This window comes from Leptosomus discolor, chromosome 27 (genome assembly GCF_034619465.1).
Source record: "Leptosomus discolor isolate bLepDis1 chromosome 27, bLepDis1.hap2, whole genome shotgun sequence".
NCBI lineage: Eukaryota > Metazoa > Chordata > Aves > Leptosomiformes > Leptosomidae > Leptosomus > Leptosomus discolor.
In genome coordinates this window covers 2,664,256-2,690,124 of record NC_141417.1, presented here as the reverse complement: position 1 = coordinate 2,690,124, position 25,869 = coordinate 2,664,256, and the positions used below count along the sequence as shown (strand labels likewise).

At 55.6% G+C, this 25,869-nt stretch overlaps 1 protein-coding gene across 1 annotated transcript in view; it reads left to right on the top strand.

The window, feature by feature from the left end:
- LOC147413508 (axonemal central pair apparatus protein HYDIN-like) overlaps positions 1 to 25,869 on the top strand; it is a 119,338-nt gene that overhangs the window by 91,221 nt on the left and 2,248 nt on the right. The window contains exons 55-88 of the mRNA XM_086478735.1: positions 698 to 797; positions 1,323 to 1,422; positions 1,915 to 2,083; positions 2,343 to 2,581; positions 2,904 to 3,018; positions 3,664 to 3,868; positions 4,226 to 4,461; positions 5,071 to 5,222; positions 6,166 to 6,358; positions 6,942 to 7,050; positions 7,640 to 7,888; positions 8,469 to 8,611; positions 8,929 to 9,147; positions 10,315 to 10,475; positions 11,301 to 11,413; positions 12,180 to 12,266; positions 13,024 to 13,273; positions 13,643 to 13,855; positions 14,398 to 14,542; positions 14,877 to 15,036; positions 15,449 to 15,596; positions 16,854 to 17,061; positions 17,319 to 17,540; positions 18,104 to 18,273; positions 18,458 to 18,656; positions 18,825 to 18,983; positions 19,506 to 19,786; positions 20,132 to 20,351; positions 21,198 to 21,410; positions 22,825 to 22,988; positions 23,291 to 23,441; positions 23,857 to 24,087; positions 24,712 to 24,936; positions 25,423 to 25,867. Coding sequence (XP_086334861.1) covers positions 698 to 797; positions 1,323 to 1,422; positions 1,915 to 2,083; positions 2,343 to 2,581; positions 2,904 to 3,018; positions 3,664 to 3,868; positions 4,226 to 4,461; positions 5,071 to 5,222; positions 6,166 to 6,358; positions 6,942 to 7,050; positions 7,640 to 7,888; positions 8,469 to 8,611; positions 8,929 to 9,147; positions 10,315 to 10,475; positions 11,301 to 11,413; positions 12,180 to 12,266; positions 13,024 to 13,273; positions 13,643 to 13,855; positions 14,398 to 14,542; positions 14,877 to 15,036; positions 15,449 to 15,596; positions 16,854 to 17,061; positions 17,319 to 17,540; positions 18,104 to 18,273; positions 18,458 to 18,656; positions 18,825 to 18,983; positions 19,506 to 19,786; positions 20,132 to 20,351; positions 21,198 to 21,410; positions 22,825 to 22,988; positions 23,291 to 23,441; positions 23,857 to 24,087; positions 24,712 to 24,936; positions 25,423 to 25,867 — 6,394 coding nt within the window. The remainder of the gene's footprint in view (positions 1 to 697; positions 798 to 1,322; positions 1,423 to 1,914; positions 2,084 to 2,342; positions 2,582 to 2,903; positions 3,019 to 3,663; positions 3,869 to 4,225; positions 4,462 to 5,070; positions 5,223 to 6,165; positions 6,359 to 6,941; positions 7,051 to 7,639; positions 7,889 to 8,468; positions 8,612 to 8,928; positions 9,148 to 10,314; positions 10,476 to 11,300; positions 11,414 to 12,179; positions 12,267 to 13,023; positions 13,274 to 13,642; positions 13,856 to 14,397; positions 14,543 to 14,876; positions 15,037 to 15,448; positions 15,597 to 16,853; positions 17,062 to 17,318; positions 17,541 to 18,103; positions 18,274 to 18,457; positions 18,657 to 18,824; positions 18,984 to 19,505; positions 19,787 to 20,131; positions 20,352 to 21,197; positions 21,411 to 22,824; positions 22,989 to 23,290; positions 23,442 to 23,856; positions 24,088 to 24,711; positions 24,937 to 25,422; positions 25,868 to 25,869) is intronic.

Below are 25,869 nucleotides of genomic sequence, written 5' to 3'. Positions count from 1 at the left end.
GGGCAAGTATGCTGTGGAGTCAGGAGGAGACGTACCTGATGGCCACCAGGGTGCTCTGCCCCCAGCTGCTGCTGCCTCTGGGTTCGCCAGAACACACAGCGCATCCCTGAGCATCCACGTCGCCCCAGATGACCAGGTGCAGCCTCTGCAGGGCTTACCCTGCGTTATGAGGCTGCGTCCCGAGCCCGTACTACAAGCACCTTGCTGCTGTGCGTGGTTGAATTGGTTGTCCAGACTTGGGCGTGCTCCCTGCACCCATCCTGGCGTCCATCTGGGGCTCATAACACAGAGCAGCAAACTCTCACTCTGGGGTTTGGTTCGCTGTGGTTTAGGGCTGCCTTTCAGTGAGGATGCTGGGTGATTAAGGGGAGAGGGGTGGTTGTCAATGCCACCTGCTCTGGGACACCTCACCTACTTGTGGTCGTTTTGACATCGCTGTGCCTCCCAGGGTGCTTTGGCAGCAGGTTCCCCACTGTAGGAGTGTGGAGTTGGGCTGACAGTGTTTCTTACTGCAGCAGAATCGCGCTGGGTCAGCCCGCGAGATGAACAGGTTAGGAAAGCCTGGGAGTCCGCAAATGCTTGTGAAGCGGGGGAGGCCGCGGTGGAAGCAGCCAGCAGAGACAAGGACTTGTATGTGGTCTACCAAAAGCATTTAGGAGAATGGTCTAAGCAGCGTTTTGTTTCTTGCTGCCTCCAGGTTTCAGATGCAGAAAACGTCCTGGGGGTTGTTCAGACTGAAAATATCCAGATCGTTGCGGAGGCTTATGATGTTGCTCTGAGCATCGACATTCCTCAAGGTCAGTGGATGCCTCCAAAACAAATTGCCATGGCAGGTGGGCAACCAAAGCACTTGGGACGGGACGGGATGGGATGGCATGCAAGGGTGGCACGGATACGTAAAGCACATGTCCTGCAAGCTGCGAGGAGTAAAGCACTGTCAGGGCACAGCCAGCCCTGCATCTGTCACCTCTGAAGTGTGGAACTTCCCGTGCAGATTTATTTGGGGGCTTTGAAACAACAGTGATGTCAACAAGCAGTTGGCAGCTCCTGAAGGCTCAGCACGGCAATAAAGTTGTTGGATCTGTGCTTGGAAGCAAGGAGTTGGAAGCCGAGCTCCTCAGCTGCTAAACCCTGCGGATATTCTCCGAGTAAGGAGAGAAGGGGCAGCAGAGTAGCCAGAGAAAACTTCCAAGAACAGAAACTTACTGAGAAGGGGTTTGTGCCTCCTGAGAACTCCAAATATGTATCTTGTCACTCGGTGTAGTCTGCAGCAACCCACAAATATTCACCGTTTCTTACCTCGCTCTGTGGGTTTTCTGCAGGTGCAGATGGTGGAGTGGATTTTGGAGTCGTTAAGGTCCTGGATGATGTGAAGCAAGTGCTGACTCTGAAGAACAAAGGGAAGTACGACCTTGCATACAGGTGGGTCCAGCTGCCTGGTCTGTGAATGTGTGGTGCCACCATCTGCCCAGGCCTGTATTCTCCTTCTGTCCATGGTTGGAAGCTGTTCCCCTGCTGGCTGCCTCATGGTCTGGGTAAATACAAAACCTGGGCTCTCGAACCTCAGCTATTTGGATAGAGAATCCAGCCGCACACCAGCATTTCTTCGCAGCTCAGCAGGAACCAGAAGGAGAGACTCTGAAATTGAAGCCGCTCACTGCTGAGATTCATTGCCTTTCTTTGAGGGTCAGCTCATGTCTCTTTGAGACTCTTTAAAGGAGGGAATGAAAAAATTTGGTGTCCAGGTTAGCTTGCAACACTCGTGATTGTCCGCACTCTGTGTCAAGACGTGGGATTCCCCAAGCAGAGCTGGACTCTTTTTATTTTTCTGATGGTCCTGTGCAAAGTGCTGGCTGTGCTGGTGCCACCTGTACTTTTAACTGCAGACGTTTTGTTCCTTCCCTTTCTTCCCAGTTTCAAGCTGGAAACTGCAGATAGCAACATACCCGACTTGGCATCCCACTTCACTATCCAGCCGCAGAAGGGCGTGCTGACTGCCTCCAGGTGCCCTGTGCAGGTCCAGCTGCTCTTCCAGCCCAAGATGGAAATGAATGTTGAGGACAAACCCATCCTGCACTGCCAGGTGAGCTGTCTGGGCCAGGCGGTGTTAGCACACCATGGCTTGGGAGTGTAAGCAGGACATGTCTTCTGGAAGGAAGGCTCTAGCTGGGCAGTCCTCTCTCATGCATATCCAACAAGGTCTTTCAGAAACCATTTGTGACACTTCCGAAGTGGAGCTGAAAATCTGGCTCTGGAGGAGGCTGGTGGGGACTTCGGGTGGCATCGGGGGAGGGAGAGAGGCTGGCCTCTGTCCTATTGACCAACCCGTCCTCTGGTTGCAGGTGATTGAGCCCAGCCTCTGTGAAGGAGGCGAGACCATCACCGTGATCCCAGTGAGGGTGTCAGCGAAAGCTGTGTTGAGCAAGTACAGCATTTACCCTGCCTCGCTCATCAACTTTGGTGCCATGACGCACGGTACCAGGAAAACCTGCACCTTCACGCTGGAGAACAAAGGCATCCTGGACTTCAAATTCTGTATCTACAAAGCAGACCAGGAGGCAGCTCTGTTGCCAAGGAAAAGGTGAGAGAAGACCTGCACCATCCTTCCTGCCTGAGGTGGCACCACAGCACGGCTGGTGTGTGACAGGCAGCCAGGACAGCCGGGTTGTTGTCCATTGGCGTCACTGGCTTGTGAACAGGGAGCAGAAAAATGCCTCCGTATCCCCGTGTGTAGGACAAAGCCGGTGATACAGCCGGTCTGTCGATAAGCTACAGCCATAGGTTGATGCAGGCAGCCCTCTGGAAGCAGGAGGACTTTCCTCCATGGGGAGGAAGGCCAGCTTTGGCCTTGGAGAAAGGCAGGGGAGCTCAGCATGACGGCTGTTTCTGCTTTCTCCTCTCAGCTCACATCAAATGACATCTGCCCACTGCCACGAGAGTGAAAACTTAGGGAAAGAGACTCTCTCAGTCAAGCAAAGCAAGCCGTCACTGCGAAAGGACACCAACCCCTTCATGCAGGTGGGTGGCTCCTGCTCCCCAACACGTGCCGCTGCAGGTGGTGTGGGAGGATGCTGCTGTGCCCAGGATCACCACGGGATGGCATGTGGTCTTGCATGACGGAGGTCCATTGTCTCCCAGCCACAAGCAGAGGCAGGAGCTGCTCAGTCCCACTGACAGCCCCACGCTTCGGCTCAGACCTGGAGTTGTGGGGTCAAGAGAGAGGAGCAGGTCCTGTGTTTGGTGGCTGCTAACCCAAATAGGTCTGTGAATACCAGAGATGCAGACCATCCCTGTTTGAACTCCCAGTCTGTAGATACCAGATGATCTTGCTCGTTCTCCTTCCCAGCCCGCTTTATCTTCTTCCATCATTTCTCACCGTTATTTCTGCTCTCCTGTTTAACCCCTGGAGGTTTAAGGATCCCAGCTACCACCTTCAGCCTTTCCACGCAAACTCCTTTCTCTGTGCCACTCGGGACAAGCCTACACCTCCTGCCAGCTTGTTCATGTCATCCTGGGGCTGCCTCTGGACTGTGGAGTCATCCCTCCCTGCCCTGGGACTAGGGCCTTGGGCCCAGCTGAGGGCCAGGGAGTGGCATACTCCTTGCTGGGGATGCCACAGATGAGGCTGTGAGACATCAGCCTCTCCTGGGACTCTTTCTGCAGGCTCACATCACTCTAGGCATGTTCACGGTGTCCCCTGGCTTTGGCTCCATCCCTCCTGGGGGCCAGCGGATGATCACGGTGGATTGCTACGCAGAGCCGCTGGGGACGTGCAAGGAGCACCTGTCCATCGATATCAGCGACAGAGACCCCAAGGACAATCCCCTTGGCATCCCCTATACCCTGTTGGCCGAGTCCTGTCTCCCAGGTACGTCCTGTCCACAGGTTCCCATGGCCAGCCCTGCTGCTGATCAGGACCTAAACTTACTGCTTGGATAGAGAGGCACCCTGACCCCGAAGTCCCATCTTAAAAACCCCAAAGGTTCCTGTCCTTTTCAAGCCCAGCAGCGGGGAGAGGCTGGGAGGGATGCATGGAGGGAGAAAAGGAAAGCAATAACCTTTAAGACTGAGGGCGACTGAGCTCCAGCCTCACAGCCAACTCCCCCACCCAGGGCTGGTTTTTGCAGTGACCTGGGCAGAAAGGGCTTATCAAGCCTTCTGAGAGGCCAATGGGGTCAGCAGGAAGGCTTCTCCATCCTCAGCCCTCCCTCTGGTCTGCTCGCAGCATTCGTGGTTGACGACACAGAGTCCATCTTTGAGGAGCATCGAATCTGCAGCAACATCAACCTCTGCCAGGTCCTCCAGACAGTTCAGGACAAGGGCGTGTTCATCACAGATGAGAACAAGTTTATCTTCACCAATGTTCTGGTTGGGCACCAGGCCACAGCCCGCTTCAAGATCCGCAATGTGGGCAAAGTCCCCTGTGACGTGGTCCTGTCCATCAAACCCATCCATGGCAAGGTAAGAACAAGAGGCCAAGGTGACTGCTGCCACAGGCTGTGTGGGAGCCGGCCTTGTTCTCCAGATTTGTTGCTTCCTCTTGCCCGGACTCGGTGTCCAGCTCAGTGCAGGTCAAGCTATAGGGGAGAGCAGCAATGCTGGGGTGACAGTTGGGTTGAATTCAGCGTATCTCAAGCGACGTTTTGGCTCACCCCTCTGTGTTTTTGGTGGGAGACCTGAACCCTTCTGAACACCTCTTGGAAGCACACTCAGAGCGGGGCTTTTGCTGGACTGATGTGCCGGGGCTCAAAGCAGACCGTTTCCTCAGGCTCCCTGGTCTTTTCCTTCTCTTTAAAGGCCCATTCTAGGTTATTTGCAGGGGTTTCCGTGCAGTCCCCGCCTGCCTGCCCAGCGCTCAAAGCAAGCTTTTGCACTCCTGGGCTTTATGGCAGCTCCCTGGGCAAGGTCAGCACCACTCTGGAGTCCCTCCCTGAGATGGAAGGAGCCTGTCCGGGGAAGCAGCAGGGAAGACGTGCTGTCTGGGGCTGTTCCCCATGATGCATGTACGAACAAGACTGCATCACGTTGAAGGATGTTTCCCCCTAACGCCTCTCTGTGGGTTCCCCCAAGCTTAACAGCCGCATCAGCAACGTTTTCAAGGTGGATCCCGTTCGGATGTGCGTGCCCAGCCGCTCCCACGCCTTCGCTACGGTGACCTTCACTCCGCAAATGATGCGGAACTACCAGTGCACCTTTGAGGCTTCCCTTGATGTCCAGGCAAGGTAAGTCACCCCGGGAAATCTTGGGGGGGACCTTTCTGATAGCTGCCTCTGCTCTAGAAGCATGGAGACCTCTCGTTAACGCTCTCTTAGTAGCCTAGGGAGGGTACTTGGCATTAGACAGTATAGGAAGCTGTAGCTACTAGACATAGCAGAGCAGGAAAGTGAAGAGTCATAATTTAGCCTGTATGAGTAACGGCGAGGACAGGCAGCCAACTGGAAGTTAGTGAATCAGAAAAAAGGGAGATGTGCAACAGCTGAGCTGGGGCTTTCCAAGGGCAAAGGATCAGGTGTAGGGGTTTCTGTGCCAGCAAGTCAGTGTGCGTTGTTTCCTCCTTGTCCCTATGCTCCTGTGTGATACCTGGGGGGCAGGAAGATCTTTTCTGTTAAAGGAGTGATCGGACCCCTTTAAGAGGAGCCCAGTTCCTCTGTCCTGGGACCTGTGTTTGTACCGGGCTCTGACCTGCTCTTCCCCAACCCGTTGGTCACTGAATTGGGCCAAGATGAGTCAGTTTGCTGCCCTAATAAGCAATTCATTTTTTTAGTGTCCTTGGAAATAACCTTTAGTGATGGTGTTCTTTATTGGTTTTTCCCTTCTTGCTTTTACACTGGTTTTGTGCTGTGCTTGTGCTTTTTGCGTATCTCTCATATCACCGCAGCCAGTGAATTTGCCATGTCTCATCTGTTGCCTCATTCTTTCCCTGCTGTACTGCGTGTTTCTATTAAGTGAAGGGATTTTTGGACTGGTTTTCTGGAAGGTTTCAGAGCAGATTCCTCTTGTGAATGGCCCTGATCTGACTGGGGGGAGAGGGGTGAGGGGGAGCTGTGTCGTGGGGTACGGGAGCACCAGCCAGGGAGAATGCAGCGGGTGGCCCTTGCTCCGTTGCTTGCCGAGTGGGGAAGGGGTTAGTGCCAGCCATAGTGGTTTCTCCTCTGTCTTCTGCAGCCCTGCAGCAACTAAAGCACAAAGCCTGACCTTCGATATCAGTGGAGAGGGGAATCTGCCTCGGGTGACGGTCCTGCGCCCGGTCCTTCACAATAAGAGAGGGAACCCGCTGCTGCTCTTCAAGAAGCTGTTGCTGGGCGCTTCAGAAAAACTCCCTCTGGTCCTTCGTAACGATGGCATCGTACCTGTCCAGGTGAGGACCTGCTGTGGAATGCTCTGGTCGGGGAACGAGGGCTTGTGCCATGGAGGAAAGGTCCCAGAAAACATGGCAGACCTGGGAACAGGTCTCAGAAATTCAGTTGAAGCAAATGACTGACTTCTACTTTCCAGAAAGGGAATTCCCCTTGGAAATGTGATTTTCTGGCCAGTCTAGCCTTTTTGGTTAAAGACAACACAAGAAAGTTGGTGGGGTATTTTTCTCCTTGTCTTCTCACGTTTTGGTTCTCGTGGGGGCATGTGCGGTGTCCTAGTTAGATTAGCTTGTATTTGGTCTCGTTTTACTACATCTTAATGAAACTCGGTTGTAGTTTAATGACATTCTGCTCATTGCTTTTAGTACTTTCTGTCCTGTTTGGTTATATTTTCATTGTATCCCAATGCCTCTGAGCACTTTTTTTTTCCTGTCTGATTTCACCTAAACCTCATGCCAAGAGCTGTGCTGGAAGCGGGGCGGCGTGCCGGGTTCCCCGTGCTGGACCAGCAGCGGTGCGGTGTCAATCCGTGTGCCATCCTGTACCCACACCAGTGTGGTCATGCTCTGTGTTCCCTTTTTTCAGTTGATGATAGACCTGTTGGATGAAGGGGGAGTTTTCTTCTTGAAAGCCAGGTCCACCACACACTGCATTTACCAAGCTGGGGGCACGAAGGAGGACTCTCCTGGAAAAGGTAAAGTCCTTAACCATGAAGTGTGGTCATCCACGCAGGGAAATGTGTGTCCTGCTCTTGGCTTGGCCAAGCAGCAGCCAGATGTTAGACATAGGTTCTCTCCTGGGGCTCCCTGTACCCCTAGTTTTGCACGGGGACTTTTACAGGGTTTTCTCCTAGCAAGTTGTAGGAAGCTTTTCTGTTCTTCTGGACACGGTGGGTTGAGTTGTGGGGGACTGTCACCACTTCAGCAGACTGTCTGAGGTCTTTGCTGCATGTGGGAAGTTACCAGCCTGAACAGAGGCAGCCCTTGAGCCCACAGCAAGCCGACAGAAGCCAGAACCACTGTGACTCAGCTTTACGTACAGCAGGAGCTGGCTGGATGCAGCTTGAGTGAGAGCTGGGTGTTAAGCTGAGGTTAAGACACTTCAGCAGTGAAATGCGTGGTGGTGTCATAGTCTCGCGACCATAGGAGGAGGGTCTGGAACTGTTGGTGGGAGAACCTGCGCTTAGAGGCAGCTGGGTTTCAACCTTTTGTTCCTCTTACACCCCATGGCAGTATTTCCTCTGCACACTGTATCACTTGTCTCTGATTTCCATTGCCGTGCAGAGAGGAAGCCTCACACCGCTCGCCTGGTCCTGCATCGTGGGGAGTTGGCAGAGTTTGATGTGCTTTGCAAACCCACCGTGGCCCAACGTGTGGAAGGGAAGATCCACCTGTCCGTGGTGGACAACCCCTACGAAGAGACCGACATTCAGCTCGTGGGTGAAGGCTACGAGGATGACTTCACGCTAGATAACATCCATGGACTAGTGGCAGACAGCACAGAGGGCAATCTGGAGGAAGACGTAATTGAGGGTAAGAGGGGAGAGGCTGCCAAGGTGGAGCAAGGAATAGGAAAACTGCCGTTTCTGCTCACCTTGTGGCAGTGCAGGTGTGGTCTAGACTGAGTGAACAGATCCCGTTGCCTTTTGTAGCCTGCAGAGCAGCCACACTTGAGAGCACAAGGGAAGATCCTCTGTCAAGGGAGAAGCTTGCAGGCTAGCAGGGAAGGGTCCGAGATCCCAGCATTCCGCTGAGTATCTCTAAAAGAAGGTCTACCAGCCCATGGTGTTCTCTGAAGACCATGTCTGATAATCTGTGTCCTCTCTATAACCAGGACTGTGCTGTCGCCCACCAGACCGGGTGGTCTGTGAGGGTGCCAGCCGTGTGCACAGAGGCAGTGCCTGTGGTACTGCATGTCCCTCTGCACAGCCAGAGCCACGTGTTTAGGGACATGTCAGGGTGTTGCCCTGAAAGTGGTAGGGTGGGGACCTGCCTCTCTCCGAGGGAGGAAGGCTTGGAGCAAGGAAGGGTTGGACATAGGTGTGTCTGTGCGTGTGAGGGGGCGGGATGGAGCTCACCGCACACTGAGATCCCTTGCTCTTGTTCTGAACAGCTGCCAGAGTGGATCACATCCAGTTTGGGGACTGTCACGTCGGGACGCCCTACCCCGTGACCTTCACGATCACCAACCGCAGCAGGGTGGAGGCGATGCGGTTCGAGTGGCTGGCAGATGCCCCGTTTCACTTCTCCCCCCAGGTGAGCTTGGGTGGCTCTGCCTTTCCCCGCTGCTCGAGCCCTGCCCGGCAGGTTCCCGGCAGCGAGCAGGGAGTCGCCAGTGCCACGCAGGAGGTGCAATCCCTGGCGCTGCTGGGCAGGGCTGTCAGCCCCGCACAAAGGGCTCTGTCTCACGGGAGGTGGCAGCTTTCCTTTGTACTTCTCTCTACCAAACCTCAGACAAATGCAGAGGAAGATGCAGATTCCTGGTGCAGCTGCTCACCAAATCATTCCCTTTGCTGTCCGTCCTGCCCTTGCCAGTGATTCCAGTTTGGTCTTGGCTCTCTGGTTCTCCCTAGGTGGGACACCTCCATGCTGGCTGTGCTAAGGACATCACAGTGACCTTGAAATCGGATGTCGCTGTCACCTTCAAAAGGCACCCTGTGAAGTGTACGGTGGCTAGGATCTCCTTCCCGCTGCCGCCAGAGCAGGTTACCGACTGGGACGACTGCCTGCGCTCCATCAAGTGGGTGGACACCACGAGGGGCCCAGCAGCCAGGTGGCCTGTCAAGAAGAAGGTAAGAAGCCCAACAGCAAAAGCTAACGGAGCCTCCACAAAACCAACTGCCAACGGCAGCAGACCGTCTGCAGCTCCTGCTCCCTCCTGACGTTTAATCCACCCGTGAGGGTAACCAGCCGTGCGCTTTAGGGGAGGGGTGGGCGCACGGTGACCTGATACGCTCACGCAAGATGGGGAAGTCTCTTTGGCGAGAGGAGTTTTAGGCACTTGCAAACTATTGGGCTGTGCCAAAAGCTGAAGTGTTGCAGCCTGTGTTGAATGGGAGGTCACATCTTGTGGTAACACGTTTGATGGTGTTAAGATCTCTTCATCTCATTCGGTGCCGTTTCACCAAGAAGGAGTCAAATCCACTGCTCTCCGTCTCTTGGTTTGAAGTGGAGGGCAGCACCAGCTCTCTCTGTGTGCTGGCTAGCCCACCAGCACATTGTGAGTGAGCTCCGAGCTCTGTCTGCGCTGATAGCAGAGACTTTGGTGGCGGTCTCGTGTATCGTGCGGGATATCTCCTTATGGAGCAGCCCAGGCACTGTACGGCAGCCGTGCAGGAGTCCGGAGAAGTATCATCTTCAGAAACTCTCGCTTTTACTATCATTATTGCCCAACACCCTTTTCTTGGGTGATGATTCTTCCCTAGTTTGTGACCATTGTGAGACCTGTAAACCAAACTTCCCCGTCAGAGCCTCAGCAGTCAGTGGCTTTCCTAGGGAGTTCATCCCCATCTCAAAATGCTCAGCCCCAGCCCCCGCCAGTGTAGCTGTTGCCCCACACAAGACGTCTGGAAAGCCCTTTCTCCGAAGACAAGAAGGAAAAGGTGCTTTCTAGCTTTGTTCATTCTTGGGGTTCTCCGTCCACAGAGCTCCAGCAGGGAAACTTAATCCTAATTTAGAGCCCTGCTGGATTTATAGGGGAGCCAGGCAAAAGGTCAGACCCTACACAGGGACTGATAGCCAGTCATCGTCCCCATGGGTGTATGGTGGTGACTGCTTTGATCAGTAGGTCGAAACAAAAACTATAGCGGAAGGGTCAAATTTTGTCCCCTTTCCGGGGAAATAGATGGGAATGGTCCTCTCTAGTTCCTCTATGTTGCTGATTTTGGAGGCCAAGAGACTCCCTGCTCAGGCTGGCTTTCTGGGCTCTGCTTAGTGATTCTTCCCTCTCCTGTTTGGAGGTGATCACGACGGACCCAGAACCAGCTCACACTGTCCTGGAGAAGAGCAGCCGCGAGGTGGAGCTTCACCTCAGCGCTGTTGTTGACTATGCCGAGTTCCAGCTGGATACGGACACGATTCAGTTCAAGGAGACCTTGCTCTTCCAGACGAGGACGTTCACGTGAGTGCTGGAGGCCGGGCAGGGAGCTGTGAGTGGGAGCTGCCTTTGCCCAGGGCTGACCCAGTGTCTGCTTCCCCAGAGCTGTGCTGTGCTCTCTGGTGGCCTCTGCTTTTCCTTCTGCTCGTGGTCCTGTGCCAACAGAGGTTACACTGACATGTTTGTGGATCAGCCACATAAACCTCTTCTAATTTCTAAGAGGCTGATCAGCCTCGGAGGGGGGTGCTGCTGCCTCTGGGTCTGAGGTTGCAGCTTTTGCGCATCTTCTGGCGGATCCTGGGGGCCTGGAGATCTCCCACATGGACCTGAGTCCCTTCTGGGGCTTTATGTTCAGGTTCGCCCGCTGTTCTTCCGTTTAAACAAATCATTTGTCATTTTGTCCTTTCCAAGTCCTGGCTGGGGCTGGGTGCCCACAAAGCCAAGCAGGAGATGGTGGCCACCATCCTGCCAAGGCAGGCCAAGAGAGGTTCAACTCTGCCGTGCCTTTCCGCTGAGAACAGCTGTGGGTTTTCTCTCGCTGTGTGTTGCCTGTCCTCATCTGCCCGAGGATGAGTTTGCAGTCGAAATAATGCCAAACCAAGACATAAAGACCAGATTAAGTCTCCTGAGCACCATGTCTGCCCTTTCCTCTTTAACTTCCAAACTTCGAGATATTTTGTCTTGGGGCAGCCCAGGGCAGCGAACTAGACGTGGCAGAGTTGTCTGGGGAAGAAGCTGCTACTCGGCATAAAGAACGGGTTACCAGGAGCCCACTGTACAGTGTTACTTCTCTACTCGCTTTGTTATTTACTGGATGTTTTGTTCTCATTCCTCCCGGTCGCTTTTCAGTTTCCAGCTGTCCAATACCGGGAACGTGGCCCTGGAATACACCTGGATGGCAGCTGCGGAGGATGAAAGGTCATTGAGCCACAGTGGGGAGCTGCTCCCACCCAGTCTGGATGGTAAGGCCCTGGCTCTGTGTGGCAGCTGGGTGCGCCTGGGGTGTTTCAGTTGGTAGCAGAGGGCTCGGGGAGAAGACCGTGCCACTTCACCCCAAGACACGAATGGCTTTTTCATCCCTGTCCAGTCGTCCGCTTTCATCGGCATCTTCCCAGCTGCAGCTGGAGACTTTCTCCTTGCACCCTCTCTGCCTTTCAGACCCTCCTCTGCCTGCTCTGGCACTCGTGCTCTGCAGGGGAGCTGAGCCTGGCTCAGGGGAGAGCCACATTGTGGGTCAGAACTGGGAAGGGGGACAACAGGGCACCTCTTTGGGAAGTCTCTGAGACTGGGACAATTGATGGTGTAGCAATGAGTGAGCTGGCCTGCAGTCACCGTCTGTGTGCAGTTCCCCAGTCCAGGGCAAATCCAAAGTCCCTGGCTAAAACTAACCCTCCTAACCGGGGCACAGGAGTGTTTGCTGCAGGTGGAGACCCTGCTCACAGCAGCCATCGGAGCTCAACGGCGGGGCCGTGACTCATTAACCTGCGGTAACATGGTTGTGTCTGAGTGCACGGTCTCCTTGGGAGCACCACGGTTCTGCGGGGAAACAGGGCGGCGTGTCCGAAAGGTCTCATCAGGAACAGGAGCGAGGAGAGCTGTCAACCCTTGTGTTTCCTAGCGCAGGCAGCTTGTCCGATGGTCAAGGTGGGAGACGTCAGCCAAAGTCCTTGATGCTCTGAATGTGCTTATCTCCCTCCGGGTCCTGGTGTCGGCTCTTCCCCCGCACAGGGCACGCTCATGCTGAAGCCAGTCTGCTGGGCTGTGCCATCAGCTGCCTGGTCATTAGTTACGAAAGCCTGGCAAAGAGGAAGGCAGGCAAGGATGCGAAGGACAGAGCAGTGCTGTTCCCCAAAGCCTTCTCTCCACCACGCGCCAGAAGCACAATTCAATGCTGTAGGCCCCAGGGGAGCAGGACTTCACACTGTCCTTAATGCTGAGTGCTGAGGCTGGCTGTACTGGGACGTGAAACAGCACCCAGGAATTTTCCCAGGTGCTGTAACACAGACATCTCTACTGTTAGTTCCTGGACATGGTTTGGGAACGAACACTGGCCAGAAACAATTCTGCAGGAGAAGTTTGCACCTAGCTCCCCGGTCCTGGAGCTGGAGGGAGTTTAACAGCACGGAGTGAAGCAGCTGGCTTCAGTCCTGGGCCCATGTACCTTGCTAACAGAGACATAACCTTCCTGTGCGTCATCTCAGTGTCTTTACAGGGTGAGGTTCAGCGGTGGGTTTTAATTGGAGCAGTTCTCTGGGTCTCTGCTGGGCCTGTATACTTTCACTGTATTGGCTGCCCCCCACCCTGTTCTCCCTCCTGTCTCCCTCCTCACTTTCACACCTCTCCCCAGGACTTCCTGGTTCTATGATTTATCAAGCAGGAACGCAGAAGCTAAATGCAAACTGAGCCCTCTCCTGTTCTTCACTGGAGGGAGTCCTGCTGAAAGCACTTGGCCAGAGATGCTCCAAGTGCACCCCAGCTCCCTTCTGTCCACCTGCAGTGGGAGGCAGGGGTGCTGGAAACAGCGGATTTTCCCCTTGAAAGAAGATGTCCTACTATAACCTCTTCCTTACAGCAGGGGATTTCCTCTCCTCCGCTTCTGGTGCCTCTCTGAAGCTCCAGTCTAGCCATTGTTCAAGCCAGCTGGGCAGCACTCTGGAGCGGGTCTCTTCCTCCCCGAGCTCGTCTCTGAACACCGCCAGTGCCACCCCACCGTTCTCTGTCGAGCCCTGCAGCGGCACCATCCCTGCAGGACAGGAGCAGCTCTTCCAGATGAAGTTCTCCCCTGTGTACGTGGGGGACTTTGAGAGCCGCATGCTCTGCAGGTAGGAGAAGTCCAGGTTTGCTCACTTTTCAACTCCTGCTTCTGCTGGATAGCCGTGGGAATAGCTGTGATGGGGTGGGTGGGAGTGCAGAGCTGGGGACAGCCGGCCCCAGAGAGGCAGCAGGAGCAGCCAACGTACAGCGGCAAAGGAAGGTGATCGTCCAGCCTAGGGAGAAGCAGGTGTGGAGACACTGGGAAAAGGCATTGTTTCATCTCCGCTGCCTCCGTGGTGGGGAGTGCAATCCTGTTGGATTTGCTGCTCGATGCTTGCAGAGGCAGGCTGCAAGGCTACGTGCTGTACAAGGAGGCAGACAAGCAGCTGGCTGGCTGAAAACATGAGTCTGGCTAATACCTGTCCCTTTCTTCCTAGTATTCCTAACATGAAGACAAACCAGGAGGGCCCAGCGGTGGTTGTGAAGGGGAGAAGCCTGATGCCAAACTGCCACTTTGAACTGGAAGACTCTGACTACCTCACTGCAAAAAGGCACAGCCCAGACTGGCAGGGACCAAAGGGGACAGCGTTGGATCTCAACACGAGAGTGATTGAGTTCACGGCAGTTGGAGTGTGCAGCAGGAACAGCAGGTAGGTGTGGGCACGGCTTCTCCTGTTGGTGGTCTCCTAGTCATCCCCCCTAACCAGAGACCTCTCCAGCTACTCTTCCAAGCCCCAAGGCACAGCACAGCTGTGATCTGCTGCCACTTGGCCACCAGTCTGTTTTGGGGCTGGAACAAGCCAGTCAGTGACGACCAACTGGGCAATTTTTTGTCCCTTTCTTCAGTAAGGTGTGGGTCAGTCTGGGAGGACCATGTATCCCCAGCCTGTGCTTTGTGGCCAGGACGACCTTTGTCCCTTTGAAGAGCACCCTTGGGACATTCTTGCTGCTTTGAGATGCCAGTCAGATAGGCTGAGTGAAGGCTGCAACCACAACAGAGAACACCATCTTCCAAAGGAGTCTTACTGGACTTGATTTTACCATTCTCGCTTGATCTTACCATTTTAACTGCAAGGGTTTGGCTCATTTCTTTGCTAATGTCCAGGACTGGCAGTGCCCGATGTCTGCTACAGGACCAAGTCAGTAACATCCCAACGCCACCTTAGTAGTCCTTTTTGCTTTGTGTCCCCAGGACCTTCATGGTGATGAACCCAACCGATTCCGTGTATTCCTTCCAGTGGACTTGCCAAGACCCTCAAGGCCCAGCAGAACGGGTGGCTTTCTTCTGCCTCACAGAGAGAGGTCAGATCCAGCCAGGGAAGAAAGCAGAGGTGGGTGTAGAAAATTAAGAGGGTAGATCCAGTACACATGTATGCAAGTTTAACACTTCTGCACTTACTGGGCATCCCAGCTCACTGTGAGCTTGCCAAGACCATGAAGAAACCTTTGACTGCAGTGTAAGTGAACTGGCAGATGAAGCTGTTGTCACCCTGTACCCTATGTCTGCCAGGTTTTGGGGCTGTAAGTGGCCCAGCAGCCTGTCTCTGAGCTCCCAGCAACGTAAGGTGGAGGTTCCTGGGGTTTCTTGGTGGTATCAGCTGTGTCCCCCACCCCTTACCCTGCCAAGGGCAGCAACTATCCTCCATTTGCCTCTTTCTCCCGCAGATGAAGTTTGAATTCATCCCTCAGCACCTGGACATCACAGAATCATTCTGGGTCTTTACAATCCCTGAGCAGAGCGTTTCAGTCCCGTTCCTCTTGGTGGGCAAGACCACCGACCCGCTGGTGACTCTGGACAGATCCCACCTGAACTTCCACTTGGTGTTAACTGGTGAGCACCGTGGTTGTACCTTACACCCTCCCGTGGGGACCGTTCCAGGGACCCGGCAGTCCTATTGTTCCAGCTGGCTCCACCAAGGAAGCTGGAAATGGAAGCAGGCACTTGTGAGCAGATCATCCAGCTCCTGGCACCCAAGTGTACGAGGGAGAGGAAGGGGAAGGGAGGAAGGCATGTGTCAGGGACATGGCACGTGGTTGGGGCTGTTTCCAAAAGGGGGTTTGGGGGTGATGCAGGGGAGCCCCGGGGGTCAGAAGTGCATTTTTGTGTTGCCAGGCTGCAGGCAACGCTCCTCGCTGCAAATTGCCTGCTGGGCTCAGCCGGCAGGCAGGAGCGCAGCAGGCAGTGGAGGTCTGGTGGCCAGAGGAACAAAAGGTTTTCAGCAGCTTCTTTGTCCACTCCCCAGGGCACAAGGTACACCAGACTATCTATATGACCAACCATGAGAAGGAAGACTTCAGCTTTGCTTTCAGAAAAAGTTCTCTCTTCTCGGAGGGATGCAACGCCTCTGTGAAAATAGAGCCCCTGGAAGGCTCCGTCGCTCCTCTTTCAAGGTAACAGGGCTCACAGGTCAGATTGCCTCAAACATAGTACCCAGCGTTGCACTGTTGTTTTGCTTTTGAGGCTTTCTCCCCTCCTCAGTCACCAGGTGACTCTCAGCAGTAGCATACACCTGCCTTGTTCTCTTCCTTCCCGATGGGGATGCCATGAAACTGCAGGGCTCTCCATAAAGTGGCTGTGTTGGGGTTACCCCGGTCTTCTAGGCCCCCTTCCTGGAGAAATTTAGGCTTTGGATCTTCCAGTTCTGATGATAAAAACATGTTTGAGGGTTTTAACCCTGTGACCCCCTGAGCCAGCAGCCCTAAGCGTGCGAGGTCTCCTCTCTTCTCTCTGTTCCACCACGCATGATCTGTACAAAGCCACCAAGAGCGGCAAAGCACAGAAGCAGCACTGCAGCCCACGTGAGGGACAGCAACAGGCTTACACAACTAGCGGTGTTTTGCAGGATCACCTGTCAGAAAACAGACGCTCTTCTCTTGTAAACGGCAGCCATGACTTGCGATCAGACGTGGTCATGAGTTCAAGCAGTGTAACAGGTCACTGGTCCATCTGCTGGTCCGTCATGGATGTCCCTGTGCCCACTCGTAGCCTGCCTGGGTGCAAGGAGAACCTGTTAGCTCTGAGCAAATGTGACATGGCTTAAAAGATGCTGAATTTTGGCTTGCCACAGGGTGCAAGATAAGAGAGCACCCTGCATCAGCTACTGGGCCTCGCCTGAGAACTGGTAATTCCTTCCATCTCTGTAGTTTGGCTGCATTTGATCACATACCCAGAAATTACCCACAAAAATTACAAAGAGGCACTTTGGTGGCACCCGTGTGGTACTGCTGTCATGGGAGGTGGATGATTCCTCTTTGCAAAGAGGATGTTACCGCTGCCATGTAGATCGGAGAGATTGGGGAGCTCCACGAGTGCCCTCCTCTGTGTTTGGGACAGAAGTGGGGGCTCAGCCCAGCGCTGCCCTGTAGCACGTGGGCAGGGCAGGGAGGTCAGCATTGGCTCAGGATTTGCTGCCGTGTTGTTGTATCCTCTGCTGTTACATTGCATGGAATCATCATACCCTGACCAGGGCTCACCAGGGCTTGCTCCGCAGCAGAAAGCCCTGGAAGGGCAGAGCGCTGCTCCCGGTTTCTCCCAGGCCTGGGGTCTCACCACAGCCGTTGCCCAGCTGCTCTCCCGCAGAGCCGGCACTGTGGGGCCAAGAAAGCAAAGAGGCAGTGAACGGAGCAAAAAAGGTCTTCTCTCCCCAGGTTTCCCATTACAGTCGTCTTCACACCCACACTAGAAGGAGAGGCAGTCTTCAACCTCAAGTGCGACGTCAAGAGGAAGAGCCAGCCCCTCTGCCTGAATATCAAGGCCACCGGCTATAGCATGACCGTGTCTGTCAGGAGTGAGGACAGCAACGGCCCTGTCACCACGCTCAGCACGGAGAAGGTCAACGTCATTGATTTCAAGGAGGTGAGCCGTTCCCTGAACCATTTGCCCCACGAAGCCCTGCCAGTATTGGGCCTTAACCGGGAGCTTTGCCGATGCATTTGCACAAGAGGGAATGCTTTTCTTCATTTATGGGTCTCTGGAGGGAGGGAGGTGGATTTTTCACACCGGCCGTTAGCTGAATGGGAAAGATGCAGGAGCACATTAGGAAGAAGCACTTGCTGGGCCAGCTGACACTGCGTGTGCTCCAACCCCTGGTCCTCGCCGCCTTCTCCCCGCAGGTACAGCTGAATGAGAACATCAAGCGTGTCTTCAGCATCTGCAACAACAGCGAGTTCAGCTTCCCCTTCTCGTGGGAACTGAGCGGCCCTGCAGCCCATAAGCAGGTCCTTACTGTCACCCCTTGGACGGGCACCGTGCGGGCGGAGGGGAAAACGGAGACGCAGCTGGCTTTTCATCCCCAGAAGATGTGCTCTTTAGAGGGCGTAGAGCTGAAGCTGCAGGTGAGGCACCAGCGTTTCGTACAGGACCTTCACCTTCCCTCCGCAGCAGCTTGGCAGCAGGAGCCCAGAGCCAGGGGTGAGCTCCGTCACTACAGAGCCTGAAGGAGGTAGAGAGGCTCCTGCTGCCAAAATAGCGAGCCTGACAGCTTCTGAATGGAATATTTTAGTAAGTGCTTATCCAGGACCACTTTGGGAAGCACTTTTGGGGCAGGACATGCCCCCCAGGCCCTCTCTGCCACTAGTTTGGGGAGGGCGTGCAGCCTAGACGTGCGTGGGGATGGAGCTGTTTCTCCTTGCCAGGCCCCTCCTGAGTCGGGTCCCACAGCTCCAAAAGGTCTTGCCAGCACGTGGCTGCGCAAAGCAGGGATGTGACTCTGCAAAAACCTTTCCCCCTCAGACCAAGCCTTCCCCTTTCTACTTCTATTCTGGGGTCCTTTGGCACTTGCTTTTCCTTATTGACACTGCAGCCAGCTGTCCCCCATCCTTTTCCTCGGCCACCTCTGGAGTTTGCAGTTGTAGTTCCCATCTCTTGAGCCGGCTCACACTTTCTTTCACCCCACCAGATCAGCAAGGGTCCCACGTTTACCTGCGTGTTCCTGGCCACCGTGGTAGTGCCCTCCGTCCACTTCTCCACCACCAGACTCAACTTTGGAGCTTGCTTGCTCTACCACACTGGGATGGCGCCTGCCCAGCAGACCCTTGTCATCACAAACAAGACAGACAAGGATGTGAGGTAGGTCTTCTCCGCGCAGTCCTTCAGCCATTGCCTAGCGTGTGCCTGATCCATGTCCTCATGGGTGAAATCCTGAGGGTGCAGGGAGAGGAGACGGGAGAGCCCTAAGCAGCCCTGATGATGTCATCTGAGCACACACAGCCTTGTGACACCTCTGCTCCTCTTTGCTCTGCTTTCCTGTCAGCTTGAACTGCTTGTTCACCCGCACTGCGCACCTGGAGGTGGACTTCCCAGGGTCCGTCCTACGCCCAGGAGGGACAGCGGAGGTGCCCATCACTTTCTATCCCAGAGAGGTTGCGTCTTACCACGAGCTCGTCCCTTTTGAAATCAATGGTCTTTGCCAGCAGACTGTTGAGGTCCAAGGAAAGGGCACGGAAATGAAGGTGAGATGAAATCCAAATCCTAAAACTCCAGGTGGCAGGCGGCCAGCATGGCTTTCTCAGTTTTCCTCATCTCTTCCCTAGCCTACCATGTTTTGGTTTTCTGCCACGAGGGTGGCAGAAAACCTGTTCTCCTTTCCTTTTGCTTTACATGAATTCCTCCTGCCTCAGGTTGATGTTGTGGAACCACCAGGAAAGGTGGTGAATCTGGGAGCCCTCTCCATCGGACAGACGGTGAAGAAGATCGTCACCATAGCAAACAACAGTGCGGTCCCTCTCACTTTTAAGCTCAATCTTATGCCCACCACAGCGGAGCTGCAAGAAGCTGGGGTAAGGCCTCTTCCTTCACTGGAGAGCGCTTTGGTGTGCCTGCGGGGATGCCTGCCGGTAGCTATGAGCTGCTCTGGGCAGGAGCGAGTAGATAATTACAATTGTGTGCTGTCCTGGCTGCCTGTATGCTGTCCTGTCCTCCCTGCTGGCACTGCTCTACCAGCAGAGACTTGCAATACGAATGTCTCATCTGAGCTGGGTGTCAGGACGCCCCTAAGAGCCAGAAGCGAGAGGAGGTACAGTTCCTCTCATCTGTTTTAGACACGTACGTTAGGACGTGGCCGTGTGTATTAGATACCGTAAGGTCATCTTTAGAGACCAAGAGTTACAGCTCTCTTGGAGCTCCCGTGAAATTACTTTGGAAGACCCAGTCCAGCTCACCTTGGTGCCTAGGGGTGCGTACCAGGGAGCGAGTAGGATTGGGGCAACGTTGATGGGGACAGAACAGGAATTGGAAGACTCGAGGGAGGATTCACAGCTCAGTTGCCAGGTGAAGCAGTCTCCACTCCTTTCTTTGGGCAGGTTCTCTGCTTGAACCCCACCAGCAAACTAAGTCTGAAGCCCAAAGGAGACACCTGTAGAGTGGAGGTGACCTTCTCCCCAAAGCGTCGCATCCAGCCGTTCAACGAGGAAGTGGCGCTGGAGTGCAACGGCCTGGTGCACTCCCTCTTCGTGGTGCGGGGCTCCTGCCAGGGCATCTGTGTGAGCTTGGACCAGGAACACCTCAGCTTTGGAGCGGTGGTGCAGCAGAGCTACACATCCCGGCGCATCGTCATGCAGAACACGGGCGACATAGGAGTCAAGTAATGCAAAACCCCGTCTTTTCTGAGGGCTGAGAGCTTGGAGGGGGGTTGGATGGAGCTGTAGCTTGCCCAGATAGTTCCCCTCTGCTTTTCCATCCCACTGGAGAGTCGTGCAGCCGAGGCTGTGCCGTCAGGCCCTGGAAGTTAGCAAGGGATACGCCAAAAGCGTGTTCACAGATGGGTGCAGCTGAGTCCTGCCCAGACTGAAGCCTTACTGCCAGGTGGCTCAGCATCGTGCCCGAGATCTGGGGGAAAAGCCCACAAGAGGATTAGAAACAGCGCGCTGTGTTTGCAGCCTCCCAGTTGCTAACCCTTCCTGCCTGTCCTTGTGCTTTCCTTGGCAAGGTTTAAGTGGGACGCCGAGAGCTTCAAGCCAGATTTCTCCATCAGCCCCACAAAGGGGTACATCTCTCCAGGAATGGATGTCCCCTTCACTGTGACCTTCCGCCCCTCTCAGCTGAGCCGTGCTATCCAGTGCGAGGGCCTGCGGTGCTTCATCCAGGGCAGTCAGCCGCTCCGGCTTACGCTGGCAGGGTGCTGCCTGGAGACCCCTGTGACCAAAGAGGTAACCAGAGCAAAGACAGGATGGGTCACCCACCTACCCCACCATTTGCACCACATCCCTCCCAGGGCAGGCCGTTTAGGTGCATAGACTCACTCCTGCCTGTCGTCCTGCCTGGGTATCCCAGAGCGCTGAGAAAACCGCTGGGCAGGATTCCCAAAATTTCTGAGCCCTGTAATTGCCTTCCTGCCCTGTTAAATGCACCGCTCCTCCAGTGAGCGCCCCAGCTGTCCTGGCTCTGCGTGGCAGCACCCTTGCTACGCGGACACCCTGCAGGGCTCTTCTGAGACCCTCCCCACAGAGCCACCCAGCTGTAGCCACAGGATTGCACCCGCAGCCCCGCTTTTCCTCCCTTTCGGGGCAGGGGAGGGCATCCAGCACTAGGAGTGGGCAAGGCAACTGCATCCCGCTCCTGGGGCACAGGGATGCGGCACAGAGAACTCCTGGCTCTCACGGGCCTTCCAGAAGGCTGCAGCTGGGAGGTGTTGGCTCTTGCTCCCAAAAGAGAGCCCAGAGCTGCTCTTCAGCCTGCCCCTGAAGGGGCTGTGCAGCTGCAGGTCTTGTCCTTGCACAGGAGAGTTTCCTTCCAGGCCTCCCCATTTTCTTTCTCCCCTCCTTGGGAGGCAGCAGGCCCCTTCACCCAGCATGCAAGAGACTTGTTCCTCTCCCTTCTTTAAGAACAACCAACTTGATTTACTCCAACGGCTATGGCCCCAATGGAAATTTTACATATGACAAGGAAAAGCTGCTCCTTGTGCTCCAGGTCCTGGCATGGAGCCTAGTCAGTCTGAGAAGAGTGGAAAGGGTTCCTCGGTACAACCAAGCAGCCTCTGTGCTCCTCTGTTGCAGACACTGACTTTTGCGTGCGACGTGCGCGAGCAGCACAGCCAGACCATCCTCCTGTCCAACCCGAGCAACGAGGCCTGGACCGCGCAACCTGTCATTGAGGGGGAACACTGGAAGGGGCCTGAAATTTTCCATCTGGAGGCCAATCAACAAAACAAGCCCTACAAGATCACCTACAAGCCCCTAACCATGAGCTCTGAGAATAACAAACATCAGGTATGTGAGCTGTGCCGCATGCTGACCCTCATTCTCACCCTGCTTTGGGCAGGCGGTTGGACGAGGTGACCTACAGAGGTCTTGTCCAAGCTGAAAGTGTCCTGAGACCTATGTTGGAAGTTGGGTTTCTTGGCGGCTAGAGGCCAGGCATAGGGAAAGTGCAGGTGGGAAGTCTGGACTGACCACTAAACGTATTGGAGCAGCGAACCTAAAAAGCCAGGTTTTCTGAAGGCCCAGGCAATGAAGTTTGGTCTGTGCAGCTCGTGGTCCCTGCCTGTGCAGCCCAGGGGGGCTCAGAGACCCCCGTGCTCAGCCCTGTGGGCTGCACAGGCTCCCCAAGCCCTGGGCACGACCATTTCTGCCAGCCCTGCCCTGGTGGGGTCCTTTTGCAGCAGGGAGGGAACAAGGCGGGTGAAGCTGCCCTGCCATTTCTCTGTGCCCCCCTGGCCGTGGGCAGTCAGGTGGGAAATGACACGGAGATCTCTTGACCTCACCTTCAGTCATACAGGCGCTTTGGAAAGAGCCCTTTCTGCAGGTCTCGAGCTGGGCGGATGGGGCATGACTGGCCCCTCTGTTTTCATGGGCACTATTTCTGAGACGTACCAGGGACAAGCTTTGAATTCAAGGGGTTCGATTCAGAACGGCTCTGGGGTGCTGGAGGGGGGTGTCAGGCACCTGCCCCTTGCCCTGCTCCAGCTGACCTTCTACTAAGCCAGAATTGAGGCGAGGGCAAGAGTGGAGGCTAGAGGCTTCTGGGCTCAGTCTCCAGGGTGCTCAGCAGATCTGCACCCTGTAGGGTTGCATATGCTCCGTATCTCTTTCGTGTGGAGCCCTGCAGGAAGTGCCGTGCAGTTTTCAGCTGCTCTGGAGGCAGAGGAGATGCCCCAGGGCAGGTGGCTGTGACCCACTGGCACCATACTGGCTATGAGCTTTTCAGGGCCCACCCTGGCTGCTGGGACCTTGCCACGCCAGCTTGCAGGCTGCTCTCTTGGCCAGAATGTTGGGGCTAAACCCCAGCACTGCCAGGGCAGTCGAGCTCAGCCGGGACGGCCACCCCCTTGCCACGGCTGTCCCTGCACGAGCGCAGGGCTGGCAGCCGATGTGCCCAGGTTAGTAAGGCGAGTAAAGGAGTGTTGGGATGGGCAGAGCAGCTCTGCTGCAGGGCCGGCGTTCCCTTGCTTTGCCCAGCCGTGCTGCCTCTGTGTCCTGTAGCTGTGCCGGCCCGAGCAGGTACGACGTTGCCATCTCCAGCCGTGCAGGACACAGGGCTGCAGTCACAGCTCTGCCAGCTGGACTCGCTCAAAGCTGCTCAGGTGACAGCCTGAGGCGTGGGGCACTCTGGGTGTGCTTGAAAGCCAGTAACCGGTCTGGACAGAGAGCAGGAGAGCTCACTTACCCTGTTTCTTGTCTCTAGGGCTCCATCTTCTTCCCATTGCCGGAAGGGACAGGCTTGTACTACCTCCTGCAAGGGACTGCTGAGGCTCCAAAGTGTTCAGGGACCATTTTCCGGCAGGTCCCGTGTAGGACTTCCTACACCGAGCTCATCCCCGTCTCCAACTGGCTGAACAAACGACAGAGGTGAGTCCAGCCCAGGAAGTCTTGTCCCGTCAGCAATCCCTGCAGCAGCATGAGGAAAGGCTTCCCACTGCCTGGAAGTTCCTTCCTGTAAGCTTTTCACTCTCCTGGGCCGTTTCTGGCCATAGGTGTCTGGGATCGCACTACCCACCTTCTGCCTATGCAGACCCGTCCTGGAGGGGAAGAGAGCTGGCTCCCTCTGCTTGAGGCATTGAGGATGAGAGGGGCTGTGCTGTACCCCGACACGAGGGGCGTCCTCTGCGAGTCCTTTCTGTTGACGGTCACTGCGTGCTTCTCACCCACAGGTTCCTCGTGGTAGTGGACATCCTGAAACCAGAAAAGCTGGGAAGCAGTTCTGTGCTGCAGGGGCTGGAATATATCGATGTGCCAGGCTCTGCCAAGAAGGACTACAAGCTCACGTTCCTCTCTTACAAGGAAGGAGTTTTTAATGCAACGGTAAGTGTGGACACGGGGCTGTGGGGCTCTTCGAGGAGCTGTTGGCTCACTGAGAAGCTACACGCCTGTTTTCATACCCCTGCTGGTGGGATTGTAGGTGTCCTAGGTGGGTACTGAACAGCAGGCACCTCCACACACACCCACTCAGGTGTCCATCTCTGTGAGGTTCCCACTGGGGGCCGCAAAGCCCAGGTGGGTCAGGGCATTGGTGAGCTGGACGCAATGGGCGATGGGGAGGCTACGACGTGGAAACACCACATATACTTTCCCTGGCCTTGCACTCCTCCTGGGTGGCTGCTTACAGCTGTTCTTGGAAGTTGGGCGCTGAGCTTGGGGGGCTCTTTGGGCTGGCTTGGTACAGCTGATGTCTTTTTATGTGCAGAATGACCAGCGCTTCCCTTTTTCTCTGATTCAGGTGACCTTCCTCAACGAGGTGACCAAGGAGTACTTGTTCTACACGGTGACTTTCAAGGCCACCGCTTCGGGACCCATCAGCACTGTTGAAATGACCACCGCCGTTCGACAGAGAGCGTCTTCCACCGTCAAGGTGGACAACCCTCTGCCTGTCCCAGTGACATTTGCCATAGATTGCAAAGTGCCCGACATCAGCGTTCCCCAGCATTTCACAGTTCCTGCGCAGTCGGAGGTAGGCACAAAGCTCCTCCAGTAGGCTCTCCTCTCCCTGCAGCCTTTCTGGGAGTGGGTGCTCTTCAAGGGTGATGCCCTACAAGAACCATCTGGGGCTGCTTTCCAAGGGTGACAGCTCCCACCTGCTCATAATCTGGAGGGGAAGCAGCATGTGAGAACATCCCTAGTGGGAATCGCCCTGTGCTGGTGGAGTCTACCATGCTACCCCTTGCAATATGCTCGCCTCAGGCCTCACGTGGCCGTTCCTTGTGCCACATGCGCTTTATTTAGTGTGGGTATGTTCAGTTTAGAATGGCTGCAGGGCATGCCTCACCCCACTGACAGGGTGTTTGCAGTCTGGATTGATAGGAGGCATTGTGTGCCCTGGGGAGAATAGGGGCATTTTAGGGTGGGAAGCTTCTGGGATAGTGCTGGAAGGCTCTCAGATGTTGGGAACGGTCTCCCAAGTGAACTGTTCCCCAGACGCAGCAAGGCTGTGCACCAGAGAGGGAGTTGGAGTGAGCGTGGGTGCTGGGTTCCTTCCAGCACTGTGTGAGCACACGAGGGACCAGTTTCCACCATCCCGGCCCCTGGCTTCCCCGCCTCTGCCTGACCCAGTGGCTTTTCCCTTCGTTCCTCCCAGGCTGACCTCATCTTTGAGTACCAGCCCCTGAAAATGGGTGAGAGCACCGGACGCCTGGTGCTCCAGAGCAGCGACTTGGGCTCCTTCTACTACAGCCTCCACCTGAAAGCCACCGCAAGCAGGCCGGAGAAGCCCCTCCACTTCTGCACCACGCTGGGCTCTAGCCAGACCTTCGCCACCAAAATCATGAATTACGCCCAGCAGAAGACAGACTACGTCCTCCAGGTGACTCCAGCCTGCCCAGTGCTCTTGCTGGGAGGCAGCTCGTGTGGCCAGCATCAGCCCTCTCCATCGAGGGATCGTGCCCCTCCGGCTCAGCCTGGCATAGCCAGCGTGGCTGTGTGAGCCCGGGGCGCTTCCTACCGACGCTGGGCTTGTCCCCAGCTGGACTGTCCTCACTTGCAGACCATGCTCTGCTGCCCTTGTTGGAGCTGCTCTTGGAGGTTCCATGGTGGCTGGACTTCCACCCTCAACCCCAGCTCTGGCAGGAAGGTCTTTTGTGGTCTGGGTGCAGGGTTGTCCCTGCTGGGCACGTTTGGACAGTCCTTATGGCCATTCACCAGGGGGGTGGGGGCGGGTGGGGGGGGCAGGTGCAGTGACAGGCACAGGAAAGGGACCCTAGCCAGCAGGGGACTCTCCGTTTCTTCCTGAGGTGCTGGCTGTGCTTTTGTGACCTGTCGCCCTCCCTGGTCTCTTCTCTCCCCTGTGCAGACCGACTGCGCCGACTTCCAAACAGAGAAAACCATCACCGTGGACCCCGCCAGCCCGGGGGGCTCAGAAGTGAGCGTGGAGGTGACCTACGAGCCCTGCCAGCTGGGCGAAACCAGGGCCACGCTGAAGCTGTCCTCCCCGCTGGGGGAGGATTACATCATCCCCCTCTTTGGTCTTGCCCTCCCACCCAAACCCCAGGGCCCCTTCCCCATCAAGGCCGGCGGCAGCACCTCCATCCCCTTCAAAAACATCTTCCCACAGCCCATGGCCTTCCAGTACACGGTGGAGCACCCGGCCTTCACCGTCAGGGCCACCAAGAGCTTGCGCTCCAAGAAGACCACCGTCATCAGCGTCTCCTTCGAGGGCGGCCCGGCCCTCGTCCCCACCAAGCTGGTGGTCTCCTGCCCCGAAGGGCCCGACATCTGCTGGGTGTACTACCTCCGTGGC